Consider the following 20,879-nt stretch of genomic DNA (forward strand, 5'->3'; position numbering starts at 1 on the left):
TTTCTCGGACTGAATTATTTGGATTCATTGCCAATGCGGAAGGATTGTCTAAATATTTGCTTTGTTGTGAGAAGTTGTCAAATAACAAAGAGAGTAACTGCAGGAAAAATAAACATTTAGTCAAGAAGTATTTGTAGCAAACGTAGTCATTTTGATAGTAGGCTAATATAGCTAATATATATTTATACATACAGCATGTCTTGCCTTCATAATAAGGTTCTTGTTTTTTGCTGCTCCAGACATATTGGTCTCAAAATGTCAAGTTGCCAACCCCTGCTCTATACCTTACTCTACAAACCCTAACATTAATATACATACGTAAATCTGGAGGATTCGTTTTAAAATGTAAGATCAAAACTAACATGAATAATCTTCAGAAAAAACACATTGAACAAAACCGGAAAAAGAACATCGTGTGAAGCGGCGAAATACGTCAGGTTGCAAATTTCTCTAAATATGAATTAAAATGAGGAAGAAAGGAAAACAAGTGAACGCAAAGATGTCTGACTGATTATGTTTCAGTGTCTCCGCATCAGGTAAATAAAGATGAGCATGACATCCAAGTAGATCATCAGAGCGGCACTGACATACTCCTCTGGGTCCAAGCGGTAATTCAATGCTCCCATCATCAACTGGCAATCCACCATCAGGAACTAAGGGAGCAAAAGAATATGTAAGTATTTTGAAGCTTTCATGTGGCAAGTCCAACTATTGTAAGACCTATTTTTTAAACTTTAAACAAGATTTGCGGCCTTCACCTGAAACTCTACACAGTGAAACTTTGACATTAAGCTTCAAACCTTCAAATAAAAGCCCTACACTGAAAATCGAAAATGGCTTGAAAACTTATTCATGAAACACTAACCTTAGTTAGAAATTGTAACCCAGGTCGCAAATCTAAATTGCAGCCCAAACCCTCATTTAAAACTTGAATTAAATTAATACACTGCTTTTAAACCTACGCTTAAAAAAAAATCAGTCAACCTTTTTTAATCACATTTCCAAGTTCATGCATTCATTTTCTGAACCTCTTTATCGTCACCAGGGACAAGTTTGGTGCCCCTATTTGATAAACAAAGTAATTGTGCTTCTTACCATCGAGTACAACAGGGCGCCCAAACAGCCGTAGACGACCTGAGTGATGTACAAGTAGTAGAAGCCACTGAAGATGCCGAACATCAACAAGTCTACCACCATGATGAGCAACAGACCATAGCAGCAGGAGAAATCATAGCGCGACTGTGGGAGTAATGAATTTGTTTAGCAGAGAATTATCCTCAAAAAAAGCATCGTTATGCATTGGTTTAAAATCTTACCTGTGCTGAGAAAGCAATAATTGTGAGGGAAATGGCCAAAGTGGTCGCCATAGTGATGATGACAGCACGGGTGTCATGGTAGGATGCCATGGTGCCCACCACGTATGACAGACTAAGTGTCACAATGGCCTGAGGACCCCCAAAAAAGGAAACAGTCTTGAAAACTTGAACCTTATTTTCCGACCTGAATTCACACTCATTCATACGTCATCGCTTTCACCAACTATGATTGGCTAGTGATAGAGTGTACTAGCCAGCACTAGCAAGCTGTATCTGTTGCGAGCTGCACAAACAAATATACTGTTGTGTTGATTTAATAGTTGTTTTGTCAACCCACAATGGCTGAAGGAGAAGAATTTGATTTGGTTACAGATTTACTATCAAAGCCATTTTCAAGATGTACTTTTCAAGAAAAGATGGACATCATTAAGAACGGTCGGACAACCAGTCTGACCAGATGGACAATCATGCACATTCACTCCCATACCTAGTGGCAATTTAGAGTGTCCAATCAGGCTGCCGTGCATGTTTTTGGAATGTGGGAGGAAACCAGAGTACTCGGAGGAACCTCATGCAGGCCCGGGTGAACATGAAAACTCCACACAGGTCTGGATTATTTCAGACGTAGCACTACTGAAGGCCTATGTGTGAAATGCACGGCTCGCCACTGATAAATGTACATAAAATCTAATCTCCATTTGTGGGTGAACCCACCAGTCCAATGATATTCCAGGGGTGTTTCCGTCGAAGGGATTTTGCGCAGTTGAGGGCTATGCTGACAACCGCGAAGATGAGGAAGGAGCTGACATATATCCAAATGTTTTTCTGTACCACCCTTTTGACAACGGCAGAGAATGTGAAGACAGATACCACACTGAACGTGAACACCAACTGCAGGGTCAGGATGCAAAAGACCTGCAGAGGAGGATCATAGGATTATAGAAAAAAATCAAAATAGTTATAGTTCATATACTGTTATTATTCGTATGTAATACTTTGTAAATTGCTACAAAATGTCATTTAAAAAGCTGATGTCTGTATTATACATAGTGCCACTGCTGTCAAATTATAGAGACATATACTATTGTTTTACTAACCTTGCGTACGAAAGCCCTCCTGACCGTCTTATCATCAAACGCTGATGTCTCAGCGAGTGGGACGTCCTCCAACTGACCCTCTGCTTTGGTTTCTGGAGAGGACTGCTCTCCTTCCACCATGTTACCTACTGTTATTTCACCTTTAGGTTCGCCATCCACCAACAAATCTTGAGAGTAGGGCGGAGGATCTTGCTGCACCGGTTCTTCGTACGGTGGTGGTGGCACTTGTTGGATGGAAATGTCGGACGGCGAGGGCTCAAACGTGGTCTCTCCTTGTTCTGACATACTTTAGTAAAAACAGCAAAAAACAACATCTAAAAACTCAAGTTTCCTCTCAATCTTATCCAGATGCAATTAAGTACTGCACTAGATAATTTGACTTTTACTTCAGTCTTACTTTAGTCACTTTTTATAACTTACCTAATTTTTCTTGTATATTTTTTACGACTATTTATTTATGTGAGCACTTTAATGATGAAGCTTTAGATCTCATTTTACTTGTATAATGACAATAAAGTCATTCAATTCAGTTCAAGTGGCCGGCAGATTCAATGGTTAGCACGTCAGCCTCACAACTCTGAGGATCTGGGTTCACATCCAGGTTTCTTAAGAAACAAACAAAGAGTGGTATCCTATGAGTTTAAGTCATCTGACTAATGCCACAGTTTTAATTGAATTCCGAAAATTAAATTTTTTATTGCATTTTCAATGACCGCAACGGTAAATAAAAACAAAGACTCAAATATATTCATAGACCAAACCCAAACTAGAAACAAAATGTTCAAATTCTGTCATTTCTTAAATTATTCATTTAACTAAAAAGCATTTCTCACCTAATTTTGCTGCTTGTCTGCGACCTGCACAACTCAAAAGGTGCAATATCACTTTTTGACCCTTCTATAGGGGAAGTCCAACCCCCCCAAAAAACGCAATTGGAAATTCCACTGCTTCTATTTCGCACAGTTAATGCTCAAATTATTTGTACAATAAATTGAAGCAAAATAAAATGACACAGACAATGACATTGATATTCAAACTTTTTATGGAGATATAAAAAAAAACAGTTCTGTAAAGTTGATGTCAACATATCTATCCAAAAAGCATACTACAGATTATAAGAAAAAATGTTACTGACAGTATGGAAGTAACCTAGTATGGAGACATATCCTGTTTTGTCGCTCACTTTCATCAAGACTTGATGAAACAATTGCGGATTGATGTGAAATCCGATGTTTTAAAGAACCGAGTGTACGTGTTACGAGTGCTGCGTAATCGGAAAATTAGGCCCTTGTGTCATAAAGTTAAGAGAAATGGCTAAAAGATATCATGAAAACATTTTGGACTAATTGGTACTGTGTCTTAATGTTTGATAGGAAATTGTATGAAATATTATATTGCTCATTAAACCTAGTGCGATGCAGTCAGTCTACTAACACATGATAATAATTAATGTTCTTCTAAAAGTAAAATTATAAAAAGAAAGATCTTGGATTTTTGGAGTCTGAAATTACTGCCATTCATTTTTGCTCCCGAGAAATAAATGTGGAAAGATAATCATTACAAAAATCACCCCAAAGACATTGTCTTGAACTTGGTTTTCTGACATAGCACTCATGACTCCAGATAGTAGATGCTGTCCACAAGACCGATGTGGGGGTCCACACTTCTTGCCTGGAACAGGAAGTCGTCTTCATCATCCATGTTGTGCTTCAAGTCAAAGGCTAAGGATTGGGGTGGGAGGGGGGTGTTGGTAGTTTAGGCAACTTGTTGAATCAGCAAGTGGGTTGTATCCAGTACACTTGTATGGGATGGTTGAGAATGCCTTGCTCATTGGTTACCATTGAGAATACAAACCCTACCTTCAGTAGGCGCTGCCAAAACTTGCGATAAAGGAAATTCGGCAAAATCTCCATTAGTGATTGGACGAGTTATTGTCCAATCCCCGACGAGTCCGCCTGCAGTCAAATGGAAAGGCAGCACATTAGTAGTGATTACGGGTGTTGTTGTGGTAGCTTGTTGATTACCTTCTTGTTGTAGTCGTGCATCAGTTGTTTTCATAAACAGCATGTTCTTCCTGTCAATCAAAAGGTTCCAATTTAAAATAAAAAACAACCCCCTCCCCCCCCCCCCCCCCATTTAGATATTCTTTTGCTCTGGTTTGACTGAATGCTGGCTGCTTCACATCAAAATTCGAATAGAGACATGATTTTTTGGTCATTTCGGGAATGAAGAGTTTCACATAGTAGCTTTGCAAATGATTGACAGCCAGTGTGTAAAGTGGGTTGGAAATCTTTTTTCCTTAATTCTGAATTTCACAAATCTGATGCCTACCTCTTCCATGTAATATGTTAACCACTGCCTAAATCAGGGGTGGCAAACACGTAAAATAAATGTCATCATATTTTGTATATACTATGGCTTTTTGCCTTGTTTCATGTATTTCTTAATTTTATTCTTGCTTAAAACACTCATTCATCAGGGCCCATTAAAACAAATAAAAAATATATATTTAAAAAACTATTTGGCTGATTGATTTTTTTTAATGATGGTTCTGACTTAAGCATGTGGCTCTTTTTTTTGGCTTTTTGTGTCTGACTTGTTCACCAACCTTGGCCTAAATGCACTAACTTGTTTGTCAATCTATATGAAAAATGTTTAACTATAAGCTTAACAGTGACCAAATCTTTGTTCCAATTTCTTCTACTTCCAGGCATGCTTGTGAAAACGGATCCCCTGGGAAGACTCTGACATCATTTATAAAGCCTGGATGACGCTTGCTCAGTTGGCCTTAAAGTCCTGCGGTGAAGTTAACGACACTTTGGACGCTCTGACGCACGTTTTCTCACTTGTTCCAACCCCCTACCACGAGATGAATTTTAATAGTAATATCTGTCATGACTACATTGGTACACAAAGAAAAAAAGCGGAAATAGCCTGCCATTTTTGTTTGAAGCAGCTACCTCACTTTCAGTTGACCACTAATAACTACCAAATTTGAGATACTGTACCTACAATAGACCAGTGGTCCTGAACTTTATTTTCACCACAGTCTTCCTATTTTCATGGGAACCATATGTGTGATTGGTTTGGGGTCTTCGTGGTCTGGCAACCCGAAGGTTGTCAGTGGCTCATGATAACTTTACATCGACTAATATGTCGACAGTGCGTGACGTTTAAAACGTTCATATTATTTACTTCTCCAGCGGACCTGCACCAAGTGGCTTGTGGACCGGTACTGGCCCACGAACCGATGGTTGGGGAACCCTGCACTAGACAAATGAGCGACCCAAAGTTTAGGCAATAGGTCCAGAGACCCAATAGTAGCCCTCTCAAATGTGCTGTCATGATAACTTTACATCGACTAATATGTCGACAGTGCGTGACGTTTAAAACGTTCATATTATTTACTTCTCCAGCGGACCTGCACCATGTGGCTTGTGGACCGGTACTGGCCCACGAACCGATGGTTGGGGAACCCTGCACTAGACAAATGAGTGACCCAAAGTTTAGGCAATAGGTCCAGAGACCCAATAGTAGCCCTCTCAAATGTGCTGTGGGTAATCAGATTTTTCCATTTACAACTTATAGTCTCGAAAGGGCCTGCCTGAATTGTGCTATGTTGAACTACCACTTTCATCTGGGTTTTTTTAAACAAATTATTTGAGGGTTAAAAGATATCTTACAGTGGGAAAATCTCATTACTGCAAACACGGTTTAGTCCTTAGCTGAAGGGAGGTATTGGGTTAGATATCCAGGAATGTGCTGACTGTGCACAAACACTGACTCAACGTGGAAATTGACGATTGCCAAGTCCAAATAAGAAAAACTGCTGGGATGATATGCAATGGAAGTTTGCAGGGGGTTTTAAAGGGGGTTTGGATGAACGATGAAGCGTTCCTTCTTGTGGGCCCCTGGGGGTAAGGGGAGGGTGTATTGCATTCTATTGGAGGCTTCATAAATCAGCCTGATGGTTGTGAGCCAGCTCCCCTAATGTCTGACTCTTACTCACCTCCTGTGTCCAAAGCAAATAAAGATCATACATTAATTTTGCAAGGATGTAAACTAACCAAAGCACAGGGGATGACAACAAAAAAACAAACTAAGAAATGAGTTGGACATTTCACCAACCCATGAAAGCTTCCCTCGTTTCCAAGATAGTGAATGTCCACATGAGGGTAAACAGGGACTGAGTTCCGTTCGTTTGTGTATGAACCTGAAGAAGGATAAGAGTGTAATGGGATTTAAAAACAAAACAAAAAACAACAACAAAAACTTTAATAATTGATGGAATACCTGGGAATTTTTCTAAGCCTGAAAAGGCTGAAATGTCCATCAGGTCGGATTCTGGTAACGAGTAAACGTGAATCTGTGAGGATGTGAAAATTCAATGAATTAACACTTGGATAAATAAACAATGCTAAACATCAGGCGAAATAAAGTGGCTTGACTTTGACGGAATCTGACAACATATACCCATGCTCCCACGATCCTATAGAGATGCAGGTACATCAATGATACTCCTTCTCTAAACCTGCAATGTATAAATCCGGCCTCTAAACCTGCAAGACGACTGAACCATGAACAATTAGGTTGCAAGTCCATTTCACGTGTTGTTTCAGATCTAAAACATTTCTAGCTTCATAATTGAATCAAATGAAAATTTCAGTCCTTCACCGACCCTGAGTTGTGCTATTTCACAATTATATACAAATACATTATCTACTTACTTTTTCACTGTGTGTGAACAATAAGGCACATTTCAGTCAATCAAACAAATTCACTAAAAATAAATCATTTTAGTTTACAGGTGGCTTAGTTCTGAGATTGAGGGTTCAGTCCCAGATGGGTCCTGACTGTGTGGAGTTTGCATGTTCTTTCCGGGGCTTGTGTGAATTTTCTCCAGGTTAACTGGTTTTCTTCTGTGATGTTATGTTGCCTACATTGACAATTTGTTTTCAGCAGCTGATTCAGCCAATGAGGCATGGCCTCGGTATCAACACACCAGCAAATTTGGTGCATCTGGTATTTAGGAATACCTGCCACAACCTGCCGATTGTCAGATTTTTGTAAGGTCTAGAATTGGGTCAATTCTGCAGGGATCTATTTTGAAAATGTTGTCATCATAACCAAGAGCATTCCATCCCCAAATTCTATGCAGTATCTATAGTCCACATCTCATGCAGTTTATAGTCTTAGTGCTATCTTGATTTCTGCCCATATGTGGTCTCATCTTCATACCCTAAGTGTTGTCTGGTCCAAACCCTATATCTAACTAAGTCTGGTTCTCTGGACATTCTATTCGATTCCACATTTTGGGGTTTTGGTCCAATTTCTTTGGTGTTCCAGAGTCACACCCTGTGTGGTTCTACACCCTCATTCCCATTCAGATTCAAATCTTCAAAGGACCGTTTCCCTGCATGATGCACATTGCGGCACGCGAGCTCATGTGGTTTTGCTTAGAAACAACAGTATGCTTCTCAGCATGTCACTTTTCACCAAGGATAACATAGCATAGAACAATGGGCTCCCTCACCCCGACTTCTAGGGTTTGTGTGCGTAATGCTTTATTTAATCCTACTCTACGTACTTTTTCTTGTAGTATACATCTTACATCTTGTAGTATATATACTATTAGTACTTGTTCTTGATAATTGAGTGGCAAAGGATGACACACATTAGATTCAGTTATAACCACGTCCCATGTGAATCTACACGGAAACAATAAGCTGCCAATGAGTATTTGTATGTTCTACCTTGCCATCCTGGATACCTTTGGCTGAATGAGTCTTGACATGTTTCCGTAGTGAGCTAGGATCTGTGTAACGCTTGGTACAACCTGGGATCTGACAGACATATGGTTTCTGAAAGAAAAAACAACAGTGCACTGATTTTAAGGGTGGGAAAGAAACCAACTTAATGAGGGAAAAAAAGACATTAAATGTCAAAACAAAGCTGTAAAAGTAACATGTTCTCATCTATTTTTTTACGCTATGCAGAAAACAACCGTGTCCCCTCACATCACATTTATTACATTAAGCAACAGGCATTTCTGACTCGCTAAAATAAGTCTCCCTTTAAGCATACTAACTTTTGACCGAAAAAGTACGACAACAGAAAACTGCTAAAATAGTTGGGGTTTTGTTTTTGCACTCTTCCATTTTACAACTTCTTGATTCGCCTGGCTTCAAGCCTGGTTTATGTGAAGCCTCAAGGAGATGTATATATATTTTAAAAGAAAAAGAAAAAGAAAAAAGCAAGCTGAATCAATGCTTGGTCTGCATTTATATTGTCAGCAGTTTTAATGGTAATAGTGGCAGTCTGCGGCAGATGTAAAGATTTCATCATTGTTATGTTAAGTCATTTTCTTCCATTAAAGACAATAAATATCCATTTTAAGTGGCTGAAATTAAAATAAGGTCTCAAGGCTGACAACTCTAGAGAACCCAAACAAAAAGTATTTTAATGGGATGATAGTTAGGACCACCTATTTGCATCCCTCGAAATAAATACTGTATTTATAAACATTTTTCATAGTCCTAAAATATTTGGGTATCTGAGCAAAATTTCCATGGTTAAACAGGAGACTGACCATGTCGAGGTGCGTTCGTTGGTGCTTAGCCCGATCGCTAGAGTTGCTGAAGGCCTTGAAGCACCCGAGGTGCTGGCAGATGTACGGTTTCTCTCCTGTGTGGCTCCGCAAGTGAATCTTTAGATTCTCCAGACGGGAAAATGCTTTCGAGCAGCCTTCAAACTGTAGGACAGAAGAAAAAAATTAAGTTCATTTCTATTTTAAAAAGCAATTCTTATTCTTTGTGACACCTTCAATCTTTCAGGATATTTCAGCACATGGGCTAAAACCAAAATGTTGAAAATATGCTGCTAAATATGCTGTGGTTTCATTCCTTTTCCAACTCACCATACACTTGTTGGGCTTTTCCCCAGAGTGCACCCTCATATGGATGAGCAGCTTATAGCGTGCATTGAAGGGCTTCCGGCGTCGGACGCAGTCTGCCCAGAAGCAGGCAAAGTCCTCGCCCTTCCGCTGGTCCACGTGCTCCTTCTCAATGTGCCTTGCCAGTTCTTCCTGGGTCCTGAAGGTGATGCAACAGTCATTCCAGAGACACAGCTGGTCACGAAACATGTCTCCTTTGGATTCTTGTTTTACGCAGAGACAGTCGTCGCAGAGTTTCTTAGAAGTGGCCCAACCGGGAAGAATGTAGGATGCAGGAAGGTTCGGTTGGGTACTACCATAGAATCCATGGATGATTTTAGAACTATTGGGAAATCCTGTCTCACATGTATCAGGGTTGTAAGAGGGGTCCTGAAAGGCAGAGGAGTTCTTGGGTGAACAACACGCCCCTGCGCTGAACAAAGGAATGGGCGACTGATCCGCAGAATATGTCTGTCCTTGGTGGTCTTCGGAATCTTCAAAGAAACTGGAAAGAGTCATTTGAGTATCTGGGGGTCCAAAGTCGGGGGGCCACATTTCTCAATTTTCAACCGTTACATACTGTATTCCAAATATGTGGGATCTGTGAGCAAAACAAAATAAAATTAAAAAATTATAAATTTCTCATCTCATTTTCTGAACCACTTTAGCCTTACTAGGGCCACGGGAGGTGCTGGAGCCTATCCCTGGTAACTTCACCCCAGAGGTTGAATTGGTGGCTAACTAATCACAGGACACAATGAGACAGACAATAACTCACACTCAAACTCAATACATTGGGGCACTTTAGAGTGTCCAATCAGCCTACCATGGAGGTCTTTGGAATGTGAGAGGAAACCAAAGTACCTGGAGAAAACCCACACAGAACCAGAGAGAACATGCAAACTCCACACAGGTGGATGTGACTTGGATTTGAACCCAGGCCTCCCACTGTAAGACCGGCGTGCTAACCACTCAGTCACCAGACCACCCTACAATCAATTTATGGCTGAAAATGTGTCAAATATGTCACAATAACACCAAGGATTTGGGTGTAGCAGAAACCATCTATATTGGCGTCACTCATGTTGTTGATTTGTTTTCCAGCAGGTGATGATGAATCATGGCCACAACCTGACCAGAGTATTTAATGCGGATGCGGCTAAGACTATGAGTAAGTAGCCTTCTCAAAGACTAGCCAATGCCTAAGTGTATACTTTAAGCACATGGTTTACTGGTGCAATCTGGTTTACTGTTTTATGGTCCTTCCTGTAACATGGAGGCGTGGTAATTGTGAGCCAATGCTAATTAGAGACGTTTCAAATATAAGCTTCAGGATTCATAGGTTGGAGCAGGAGTAGCCAAATTGTTGTCAAAGGTTGCAGTTTTCCTAAAGGTCAGATATCAGGGGCATTAGCAAATAAGATGAAATATTATTTTTTTCCTACTTTCTGCTATTGTCAACAATAAGTCTCCAATCTATTTTAACCAGCTAATGATTTAGGTTAGTGATAATTTTCACATTAATGATGCCTAATGAAGTTGTGAATTATCTAAAGTTCCACATTGAATTCCACCCCCCAAAAAATAAAAAAATAAACAGTTGTGGCTGTGATCCATTAAGATGAGTGTTACGGTAAAACTAAGAAAAGTTTTCCCACAAAGCCCACCACAAGCCTGCACGATGCACGGCGAAATGGCAAATCGGTCTCATGTGGTGTCTTTTAAAAAAGCATTGACTGAGTTTAGCTAAACACAGCTGTGGCCTTTCAAAACCAGCAAATGTGTGCTCTTCACTCACAAATGCTCATACCTCACAGTCTGGACAGCCAGTGAAAAACTTCAATGGGATCCAAAGATAAGTGCACTATCCTGACCAAGATCAGTCCATGATGTAACCCCTTTCAGAACCTGTTGCTGGGCTTTACTAACGAGAGCCTCCTGTGTGTCCACAGTTACGCCGATAGTTGCCAGTTTTTACAAGAAGGGCAAGGTTTTTTAAATTGGGGACAGGGTTAGGGTTACTTTTAGAGGTGTTGGGTTGGGTTTGTCAGTTGTTAGGACAAAAGCTTTGCAAAGACCAACAGGAATAATTCATGGAGTTTTACTTTCTTGTAACTGTCGGTCCTCTGCTGACCTCCAAGCTGTTCACACGGACTGTCAACAGCCACAAGTCAAGAACACCAAGTGAACTCACGCTGATAGCAACTACTTTATTGGTCTCGTGGGAGAAGTAATCATTGAACTTAAAGAATATCTGAATTTGGGTATACTGGAAATGGAAAATATGCATTCCTTCATTTTCTGTCACAAAGGTCACGGGGGTGTTGGAGTCCATTCCAGCTGATTTCAACCCAGAGGTGGGGGACACCCTGAATCGGTGGCTAGACAATCATTCATATCTAGGGGCAATTTAGAGTGCTCAATCAGCCCACCATGCATGTTTTTTTTTTTGGAATGTGGGAGGAAACCGGAGTATTTGGAGAAAACCCATGCAGGCCCAGGGACATCCTGCAAACTTACACATCTGTACTGATTTGGATTTGAACTCAGGACTCCAGAGCTGTGAGGCCAATGTGCTTACCACTCATGGAAAGCAGACTGGATTAGGGCCCTCAAGGACCAGAGTTGTTATTTTTGGTACAGAATTCGCCAAGTATAATACAATAATGCTGCGATATTTTGTCAATAATTGTTTGATCATAATTATATTGGGGAAAAACTACTACATATGGCACTAGAAATAACACACATATAAGATATTAGACATCAGCACCCATCAGTATTGGATCTCTATTGGCCATTTATAATAATTTTGTTAGCTTTTTCACCAAACATTACCAAACAAATATTTTTTCATCTTTATTTTGTGAACATACATTGAGATCTATTTGTTGATCTGTTTGTTGCAAGCAAATAAACTCAGATACACATGTATATATAAAAAACATAAGTAAAATACATACCTTGAGTTCACGGAACGTCTGGTATCAAGTATGTGCAATTGAGGTCCGTTTAAGTGAGTCAAAGTTTTGCAAAGAGGTCAGGCCAAGTTGCTGCTGATTACTGAGAATCTTGACATCTACGCTCTGCTCCAGTCGGAGCTGTCAGAGTGAGTGCGTACACTGGAGGGAATGCTTCTATGGGGGTGTGTGCACACAAAAGTATCGTACAGCCCAAATGTACAATAGGCACTATTGATTTGGAAAGCAGAAAATTAAATGCATACAGTGAGAAAGTCTTATTTTGTGTTGTTCTGAAAAAGCTCAAATAAGCATAAATTATTAGTTAATCATAATCAAACCCTCGACCTCAGAACTTTTAGACCAACACGCTAACCACTTGTCCGCCGGACCGCCACAAAAATAAAAGGTCCACAAATATTTAAATTGCAGGACATAAAAATCTGATAATTATAATTTAGATACATTATTTTCTAGTAGATACTAGCTACTTGGGGGGGGGGGGGAGATACATTAAAATATATTAAAAGAAATAATAATACATATGTAAATACTACATACCCCAATATAAGTGATATTAAGAAAATACATATCATTTTATGTATGATCCAAATTAATGATAACAGGCAAGTCTGGTAAAAAAAGCATTGAGGCTGCTTTGATTTAGAACAAATTTATGCTTTTTGCAACAATTGGCATCATAGGGGTAAGAAAAAAAATGCATTAATGATTTTGATTTTTTGGTAACCTCCAATCATCAAATTTGATTTCTCTTATGTCATTGTCTTTCCTTCCAATCAAGAATGTTCTGTCAAAGCTTTCACAGTGCCCTTTTTGCTTATTTATAAACAAATCGTAAACCTGAGAAACGCTAAAAAACAATCTATTTTTAGGGAAAAAACAGAACCGATATGTTCCTGCATCACATAAATGTGCATTTGTTATCATAGCCAAAATGTTTGAGGATCTTTTCTAACATCTGCTACTGACAAAATCTTTACAGAGGAAGCACCACATAGGATGGATCTGGTTACATGCTGAAACTGCAAGGTGGACTTGTTATTGGAGAATCCAAGAAAATCACACACATATGGTCGTACACAAAAACTGCAGAAGTAGATGGACAGTTTGCAAAAGAGTTACACAAAGAAAATAAAAAGATACATAAGCAGCTTGTTAGACTCAGCTGAAAGTAACTGGCATGATTTTACTATTAAGTGATGTGGAATCTGTGTGCAAAACATCAGATATTGTGTTGAATCTATATTATATTGATTTTGTAAAAAAAAATTACGCATGTATACAATACTGAAACTGAGGACGCGTATCAACAACCTTCCAACTTCCAATCCATTTAGACTGGGAGTCCCAGCTCAAAAGTATTGGACAACTAATGCCATCAATGTCACTGAAACATGAAGAATTGATGGCAACCATCCAACTTAAAATGTATTTAATATCTATCACTGTAATGGGAGTTCAATCAAATGTTGTTAGGAAAACTAACAGCTTTGTAAGACATAATGCTATCTGAACTTGCTCAATTGGCCTACTCAATACTGCCCTCATATATTTGTGCTAAGGGTAGTCTTTTGCTTATTACTATTTGTGAGTATTGCTGCTGTTCTGGGGTCCTGGGTTCATTTCCAAGTCGGTCCTCTTGTGTGGAGTTTGCATGTTATGTCTGGACTTGCGTGGGTTTTCTCTGAGTTTCCTCCCACATTTCAAAAACATGCAGGGTTGGCTGGTTGAAGACTCTAAATTGCCCTGAGATATGAGTGTGGGCGCGAATGGTTGTCCGTCTCCCTGTGGCCTGCGATTGGCTCCTGTAATTAGGTGGGAGAGGCACTGACACAAAATGGCCGACAATTGATAGTTGCTGTCAGAGTTGGATCACAGCGCTCATTGCGCATCTATTTTGCTATAATATGTTGAGCTCTCTGATATGGTCGCGAAGTAAAGACCCCGCCCTCCAGTTGCCCGCTCACTCCCCTGCGCCGCGCAGGAAAAGTGGTGCTTTAGCGCCCCCTTTTCCCTACAACAACACCTACCCACCCCAAATGCGCCATTAGCCTGTGACGTTGGCTGAGCAAGAAGAAAAGCTAATTCGTAGCTCACCAGAGGCTTCACCAAAGAAGCCTGCGATCGCCTAAAGGACGAACAAAATATCACAATTTGAGCGATTTTACCGAAAAGCAAGGCATTTTGTGCTCTTAAAGGGTCGCGGTGAGTATTTTGTTCCCAGCTATTTTTCATTTTTCCTTCCTTTTTCTTTTGTTTTTGGATTTTTTTTTCAGCGATGCTTTTTCGATTTTGCCGAGCTAGACGCTAGTTGCCCCCCTTCCTCCTCCTACTCCCTCCATTTTAAATAAAAGCACTGGTTGTGATTTGAAAGACAAAAAAAAAACACTTTGGAGGCACCCTAGCTGCAAATTCTTCCAGTTTTGCAAGGTGGGCTTGGTTGATTTTTGGGGCATTTGTTCGAGAATCTACCATTTGACTGGACTGATGTGTTTTTGGCACGCTTTTTAGACGACGACCCTCCCTCCCCTCCACTCATAAACAGCTTAGTTAGCTCGTCGGGTTTGATAGTTTTACATCCCTTCGACGCAGACTTTTGACGGTTTTGCTTTTTTTGTGGATATAGAAATGCTTGCTTCGCATTTTTGTCTCCCTGGCTAATATTAGCCAGGCTAGCCTTAGCCTAGCTGCGGCTAAGCTAAGCGCATGGGGTTCCTGTGATTCACTGTAACGCCAGGTGGTAGCGCTATTGGGTAGTATTGGCCGGGATCGCTTTGGTCCATTACAAAACAAACAAAAAACAAACACAAAAAAACTGGTTTTATTTTCCTGGCTGAGACTGCACAGTGGGTAACTTTTTATTTTTCATTTTTGAAGAACGTTTTTTTTTCCTCCCGTGGTGATGATGCGGATGATGGGGTCATTTTGAGGACAAGGGGACATATTTTTCTCAATAATTTTATATGGACTACAAGTGGCCTCAGTTTTGTTGCTTACACATTTTTAATTAATTAAAAGCCTGTTTAACTGAAAGACTATGATGGTTGTTTATATTTATATACTGTATATATAATAAAAACGGAGCAAATATTTGGAGTAGTCCCATTAGAAAACACCAGGGAGGGATGAAATGGTGAAAAATCACATTCATGTTGACTATTTTTTTATACAATGCAGCTTTCTTCCCCGGGCCGTATCAAACCACCAAACGGGCCGGATCCGGCCCGCGGGCCGTATGTTTGACACCCCTGGTATAGATGGTCAGCACCTCTTTATTATAGCAGTAAAACCAGAAGAAATACTACGATTTTATTTAATCCTATATTACGTGTGGGGGTGCACAAGTTGTGAGAGAGCATTTATACATCATACCAAAGTCATCTCAAAGCAAACAATACGTTTTGGTTTAAAAACAAGGATTAGGAACATTTGTTGCCCATGTCTGGCTTCTCAGAACAGTAATTTTTCATGAAGCTCATAAAATCATCTTTCTGACTAATTCTAAAGTGACTCAATGTAATCATTTTATGCAAAGACAAAAAATACTCCAACATGAGCTTGTATTATTTTCTTTAAAGTAAAATATGTTTTTGCCCCCAAAAAATGACCAAATATGAATATCATAATTAAAGCTGAGAAATTGAGAAATTGGTTGTTAAATAAAACAAACTCAAGGACGATAACTTGTCCCTACCATGTCAGGACATTTGCAGCGATATTTATCATTTTTCAAAGTGAAAAATGTATTCAAATTATTCATTCATTTTCTGCACCGCTTTATACTCACTAGGTTCATGGGGGGTGCTGGAAGCTATCCCAGCTAATTTATGGACCAGAGGGGGGGGACACCCTGACTCGGTGGCCAGCCAATCGCAGGGCACAAGAAGACTGACATCAATACACTCATACTCATACCTAGGGGCAATTTAGAGTGTCCAATCAGCCTACCATGCATGTTTTTGGATGGTGGGAGGAAACCAGAGTACTCAGAGAACATGCAAACTCCACACAGGTGGAGCGACCTGGATTTGAACCCAGGATCCCAGAGTTGTGAGGCCAATGTGCTAGTTAAAAATAATACTACATAAAATGAAATTCAATTATTGAGTATGGAGACCATGTGGCAGATTAAGTTACGGTGAAACAAGATTTCTGAAATGTCAAATGCTTACTAGCCATTGATTAGTTTAAAGCTTGCAAACATATAAAATGTGAGAGAAAGAAAACAAAAGAAAACCTTAGTTTAAAAATATCATTTTAATTGTAGTTTTTTCTTCTAAAATTAGATCAAACCTTTTGTAACAATAATAGTCCCTGAGCTCAAAACACCCTTATGAGAGGCTATCTTTGAATACCATTTCAATTAAAACAAAGTAAGTTACCAGCAGTACTTTTCCCTCAAAGTCTGATTAATACATACATGGTCAGTTCCCATACAACACTCTACTTCTCAAATGATGTGCTTTGATGTACTTGTACTGGAAACAGTAGCTAGCCCTCCCACGTGGCCCGTCGCAGGCCATTTGTGTGTTTTATTTGTCAATAGCTACTCAACACCTCACCAACAACAACATTCCTCCTCCATCCTACACTGCACACAGGTAAGAAGACTTGCTACGCTGTAACCCCTGCTTTGCGTAACTGAGGTGTGTGGTTGTTGTTTTCTGTCGCCTCAGTTAAAAATCTCGCAAGAGTGAAAAGAGTGGCGAAAAGGTGAAGGTTCGAGATCCCCCCCACCAGGCCAAAGTGAGCCCAGCCCACAGTATCAGGCAGAACAGACGACTGTCCAACACACATACGCTATGGAGTGAGTCACGACCAATCCAAACAACCCTAACATACCCTGCCCCCACCCTATGCCTCCTTTTTGGAGTCAATGTTGATACTGTTTCATATTTGCTCGGTGGGGGATGACATATTTCAAAGATTCGCTGAGGCACCCTAGTAATAACAGTACAATTGACGTACCATTGATTAGGTTGCATCATTCAAATTTTCAGGATCGTCACTTCTAAGTTAACCACAGCACTCCAGTCTTGACATTTTTGTTGTCCTTCATGAATCATAATATTCTCGTGGTAATTTATAACTATCACAATTCATGGGAGAAAAAAAATGGATTTTTCTACCCCCTCAAAAATTGACATTTTAAAACCCAAACATTTTTTCATGACCTCTTTTCCCAACCTTTTATTTGATCAACTACTGACTAAGAGAATAGATAATTAATTGCAGGCATTTTACTTGGAAAGTGCTTGAATGCAATTCTCATATTGGTCTAACTAGTATTGTGTTAATCAAATCAACCATTTTGAATATTCGGCGACTAACAGGGTTTTCCCAAATGGTGGGGTCTACTGTAAAATGAATCATGTATATTTTTCCCATTTTTTTTGTTTTTGCTGTAAACAGCTTTTCATGTGTTACATTTAATATTCATTTGGTGTAGTGCCAATAATCTCTACTCTCAAAGTTGGGTCTACCAGGCAAACAATAAGCAAAATAAATGTGGTAGTTTCAGCAGTATCCTGCACAAAAACAGGTGCAGGTATGATTGCGAGTAACAACCCCCTTCTACAGGACAACCCAGCCCTTTGGTCGGCAACAAGGAAGATGTCGAGGCTTGGTGCAAGTTGCTCCGTGGCTAAACGGCCGTGTGTTGTGCTTTTGTCTCCCATCCCTTGCCAGCCGTGCAACCGCTGCCAGCCTGATGGCCGCCAGCAACGTCACCAACAAGACCGACCCTCGCTCGCTCAACGCGCGGGTGTTCATTGGCAATCTCAACACCTTGATGGTGACCAAGGCCGACGTGGAGGCCATCTTCGGAAAGTACGGCAAGATCGTGGGCTGTTCCGTGCACAAGGGCTACGCCTTTGTGCAGTACCTCAACGAACGCAATGCCCGCACCGCTGTCGCCGGGGAAGACGGTCGGATGATTGTCGGACAAGTGCTTGGTAAGGAAGGATGAGCAGGAACTGACAATATTTCAGTGCTATCGACAGCAATATATGTCCAATCAATTGAACTGGGAGTGGCATTGAACAATTGATGTACAATCCACTACCAGTTGAACAATCAAGTGTATGTGTGAAAGCAGTCCCTGTTTATTTGTACATAAAAAGTCTGGAGTACTGTGCAAAAAGAACTTCTGACAATACAATTTTCAAACCATTTTTGCCAGATAACCACGTCTAGGTATAACAGCTGTCCTGCAGCCGGGTTACCTGCCTTTCCTTCTGTTCCCCCTCCACAGACATTAACCTTGCAGGAGAGCCTAAACCGCACCGTTCCAAGACCACCAAACGTTCAGCTGGAGACATGTACGGGTAAGGGCAGCTAATTTAGTCACTTTACGGGAGAAGCAAACTTGAAAATTTAGATTTGGGGATTTTACACATATTCCAAGGCAAGCATAAACATTGTAGTGGGGCTGATAATTACAAGCTTCTAATCTTTTCAAGTAGGATAACTTGCACAACTGGTGGTTGACTAAACACTTGTTTTCCCCACTCTACTTCTTCTGTGCAGCAGTTCGTCCTTTGAACTGGACTATGACTTCCAGAGAGATTACTATGATAGGTGAGTGTCGCCAGTACCTGGAGACGACTAGGTGTAAAACGGGGTCTTTTTTTGTTCTAAGTTTTTGAACATTTTCGATGCCACAGAATGTACTCCTATCCGTCTCGTGGGCCCACTGCACCTCCACCGCTGTCCCGCCCCGTCATTCCGTCAAAGCGCCCTCGGGTCAGCCTCAGTGGCGGACGCGGAGGCGCTGGAAGCAGCCGGCGGCCCAAGAGCAGCTTCTCTTCATCTTCCAAGAGCAGCCAGAGAACCTACTCATCCAGAAGTAGTGAGCATAGTTTGAGAATATATCACTGACTGCATGATGTATACAAAAACTATAGTGACCACAGTACAATATATGTATGAGCCAGGTTTAGAATCTTTGGCTTCCTTTTTATTTTTAATCTGCACTTTTGTGTCCAGACGTCGATTTCAGTCTGCCATTTTGTGATTGCTGGTCTGATATGTCCCTTTTTTCGTCTTAGCAAAAGTGGATGAGCTGCAGACTATCAAGCGTGAGTTGACTCAAATCAAAACTAAAGTGGATGACCTCCTGGAGAGCCTCGAGCGCATGGAGAAGGACTACAGCAAGAAGTCTGGTACGATACGTTCGATAGCTTCCCCACTGGGGCACGTAAAATTGCTGTTTATCAAAACCTTCAAGTTTTGACTGAATTGTTTGTCCCTCTTTTGAAACCTGTCTCGTTTGCGTCCTGGCTAACTCCAAAGGAATTAATACGGAGCCCGGCGAGGTGACCTACCCGCCTCATCCGAGCAACAAGAAGGACGAGGCCCTGAAGCGGGAGCGAGACAGCCAGGAGCTCAACGACACTGAGGAGGAGGAAGAAGAGGAAGAAGAGGAGGAGGAGGAGGACGAGGATGACAAAGAGGAAGACCTGGACGAAGAGGAAGAGGTATGACAGAATTTTTTATAATGTGTTAACAAAGGGCAAACTATGCCTTTGTCATCATTTTTTTAAAACAAGCTAATGGCAACATAATGATTTTTTTTTTGCCTGATTGAATGCTTATAGTTGTGTGTGACTCTTGATCGATTTGATTACTCTTAAATCCTATCATTTAATTAGTCTTTAAAATGCAGTGATAATGTCCCCTGTTTAACCATTGTGATAAACTATGCAGGTGAAGAACCAAGAGCAGGAAGAGGAAGAAGAGGAGGAAGAGGAAGGCGAGCACGTGGAAGAAGGGGTCCACGACCTCGACAGTATTGACGGGGAAGAAGACTGATAGAGCGCCGCACACGCCTCGCTGCGGCATAACAAGTAGGAACTCTGACTTCTGTTTTAACCATCATATGTAGATTTGAAACAAAGACAAAGAAGAAACAAACAGATGTTTACAGAAAAGAGCAGGGCACATGCACACACCCACGCACACATTCACACAGTTGTTGTTTATTTGTGGCTGCTGTGACGGGAAGACCTTGCTATGTAGCCTTATTTAGCGCATCCTAACTGGCAAACTACAAGTGTGCACACTGTTTTTTCTTCTTCTCATTTTAGCTCTTGTTAATGTTTGTTCGCTTCACGTTCGTCTGTCAGTTGCTTTGACACCCCTTATGTCTTTTTTTTATATGCTTCACTTTCTGTTTTACTGTAAAGGAATAAATTGCAATAAAATAATAAAATGACTCGTCATTAAGCTGCCATTGATAATGTTATCTTAACTTGGTGATGAGTGGGTCGCACGTCGGCCTCACAGCTCTGGGGTCCTGGGTTCAAATCTAAGTCGGTCCTTCTGTGTGGAGTTTGCATGTTATGTCTGGACTTGTGTGGGTTTTTTTTCTGAGTACTCCGGTTTCCTCCCACATTTCTAAAACATGCAGGGTTGGTGGGTAGAACACTCTAAATTGCTCTTAGATATGAGTGTGGGCGGGGATGGTTATCCCATCTCCCTGTGGCCGGCGATTGGCTGGCCACCGATTTAGAGTACATCCTCCCTCCTCCCCTGGTTCCTGTAATTAGGTGGG

General features: G+C 40.7%; 3 protein-coding genes and 1 long non-coding RNA gene across 7 annotated transcripts; 1 reads left to right on the plus strand and 3 right to left on the minus strand.

The window, feature by feature from the left end:
- Positions 1-98: 98 nt before the first annotated feature.
- Positions 99-3,285, minus strand: LOC144202021 (protein lifeguard 1). The gene is made up of 6 exons (XM_077724945.1): positions 3,247-3,285; positions 2,414-2,699; positions 2,031-2,231; positions 1,317-1,445; positions 1,096-1,239; positions 99-653 (listed from the first exon to the last, which is right to left on the minus strand). Exons 2-6 carry the CDS (start codon positions 2,696-2,698, stop codon positions 519-521), a joined length of 894 nt encoding a protein of 297 aa, XP_077581071.1. The 5' UTR covers position 2,699; positions 3,247-3,285; the 3' UTR covers positions 99-518.
- A 147-nt stretch (positions 3,286-3,432) lies between these two features.
- LOC144201983 (uncharacterized) lies at positions 3,433-4,515 on the minus strand. Its single transcript, XR_013327435.1, has 3 exons — positions 4,438-4,515; positions 4,273-4,368; positions 3,433-4,134 (listed from the first exon to the last, which is right to left on the minus strand). It is a non-coding gene; the product is annotated as an uncharacterized LOC144201983 (long non-coding RNA).
- A 1,903-nt stretch (positions 4,516-6,418) lies between these two features.
- LOC144201694 (transcriptional activator GLI3-like) lies at positions 6,419-9,941 on the minus strand. The gene is made up of 6 exons (XM_077724445.1): positions 9,330-9,941; positions 9,003-9,164; positions 8,167-8,274; positions 6,707-6,779; positions 6,542-6,626; positions 6,419-6,425 (listed from the first exon to the last, which is right to left on the minus strand). Exons 1-6 carry the CDS (start codon positions 9,897-9,899, stop codon positions 6,419-6,421), a joined length of 1,005 nt encoding a protein of 334 aa, XP_077580571.1. The 5' UTR covers positions 9,900-9,941.
- Positions 9,942-14,269: 4,328 nt separating this feature from the next.
- LOC144202182 (heterogeneous nuclear ribonucleoprotein C-like) lies at positions 14,270-20,547 on the plus strand. Of its 4 annotated transcripts, XM_077725227.1 has the most exons (10): positions 14,272-14,530; positions 16,844-16,926; positions 17,002-17,132; positions 18,014-18,279; positions 18,579-18,651; positions 18,854-18,904; positions 18,991-19,175; positions 19,375-19,488; positions 19,619-19,803; positions 20,033-20,547. In XM_077725227.1, the coding sequence occupies exons 3-10, from the start codon at positions 17,128-17,130 to the stop codon at positions 20,135-20,137; spliced, it is 984 nt and encodes a 327-aa protein (XP_077581353.1). In that variant the 5' UTR covers positions 14,272-14,530; positions 16,844-16,926; positions 17,002-17,127; the 3' UTR covers positions 20,138-20,547. The 4 variants fall into 4 exon arrangements, with proteins under 4 accessions (XP_077581354.1, XP_077581355.1, XP_077581353.1 ...); XM_077725228.1 differs by lacking the exon at positions 16,844-16,926 and having other exon boundaries at positions 14,270-14,530; positions 18,857-18,904; XM_077725226.1 differs by lacking the exon at positions 16,844-16,926.
- The last annotated feature ends 332 nt before the right edge of the window (positions 20,548-20,879 follow it).

This window comes from Stigmatopora nigra, chromosome 9 (assembly GCF_051989575.1).
Source record: "Stigmatopora nigra isolate UIUO_SnigA chromosome 9, RoL_Snig_1.1, whole genome shotgun sequence".
NCBI lineage: Eukaryota > Metazoa > Chordata > Actinopteri > Syngnathiformes > Syngnathidae > Stigmatopora > Stigmatopora nigra.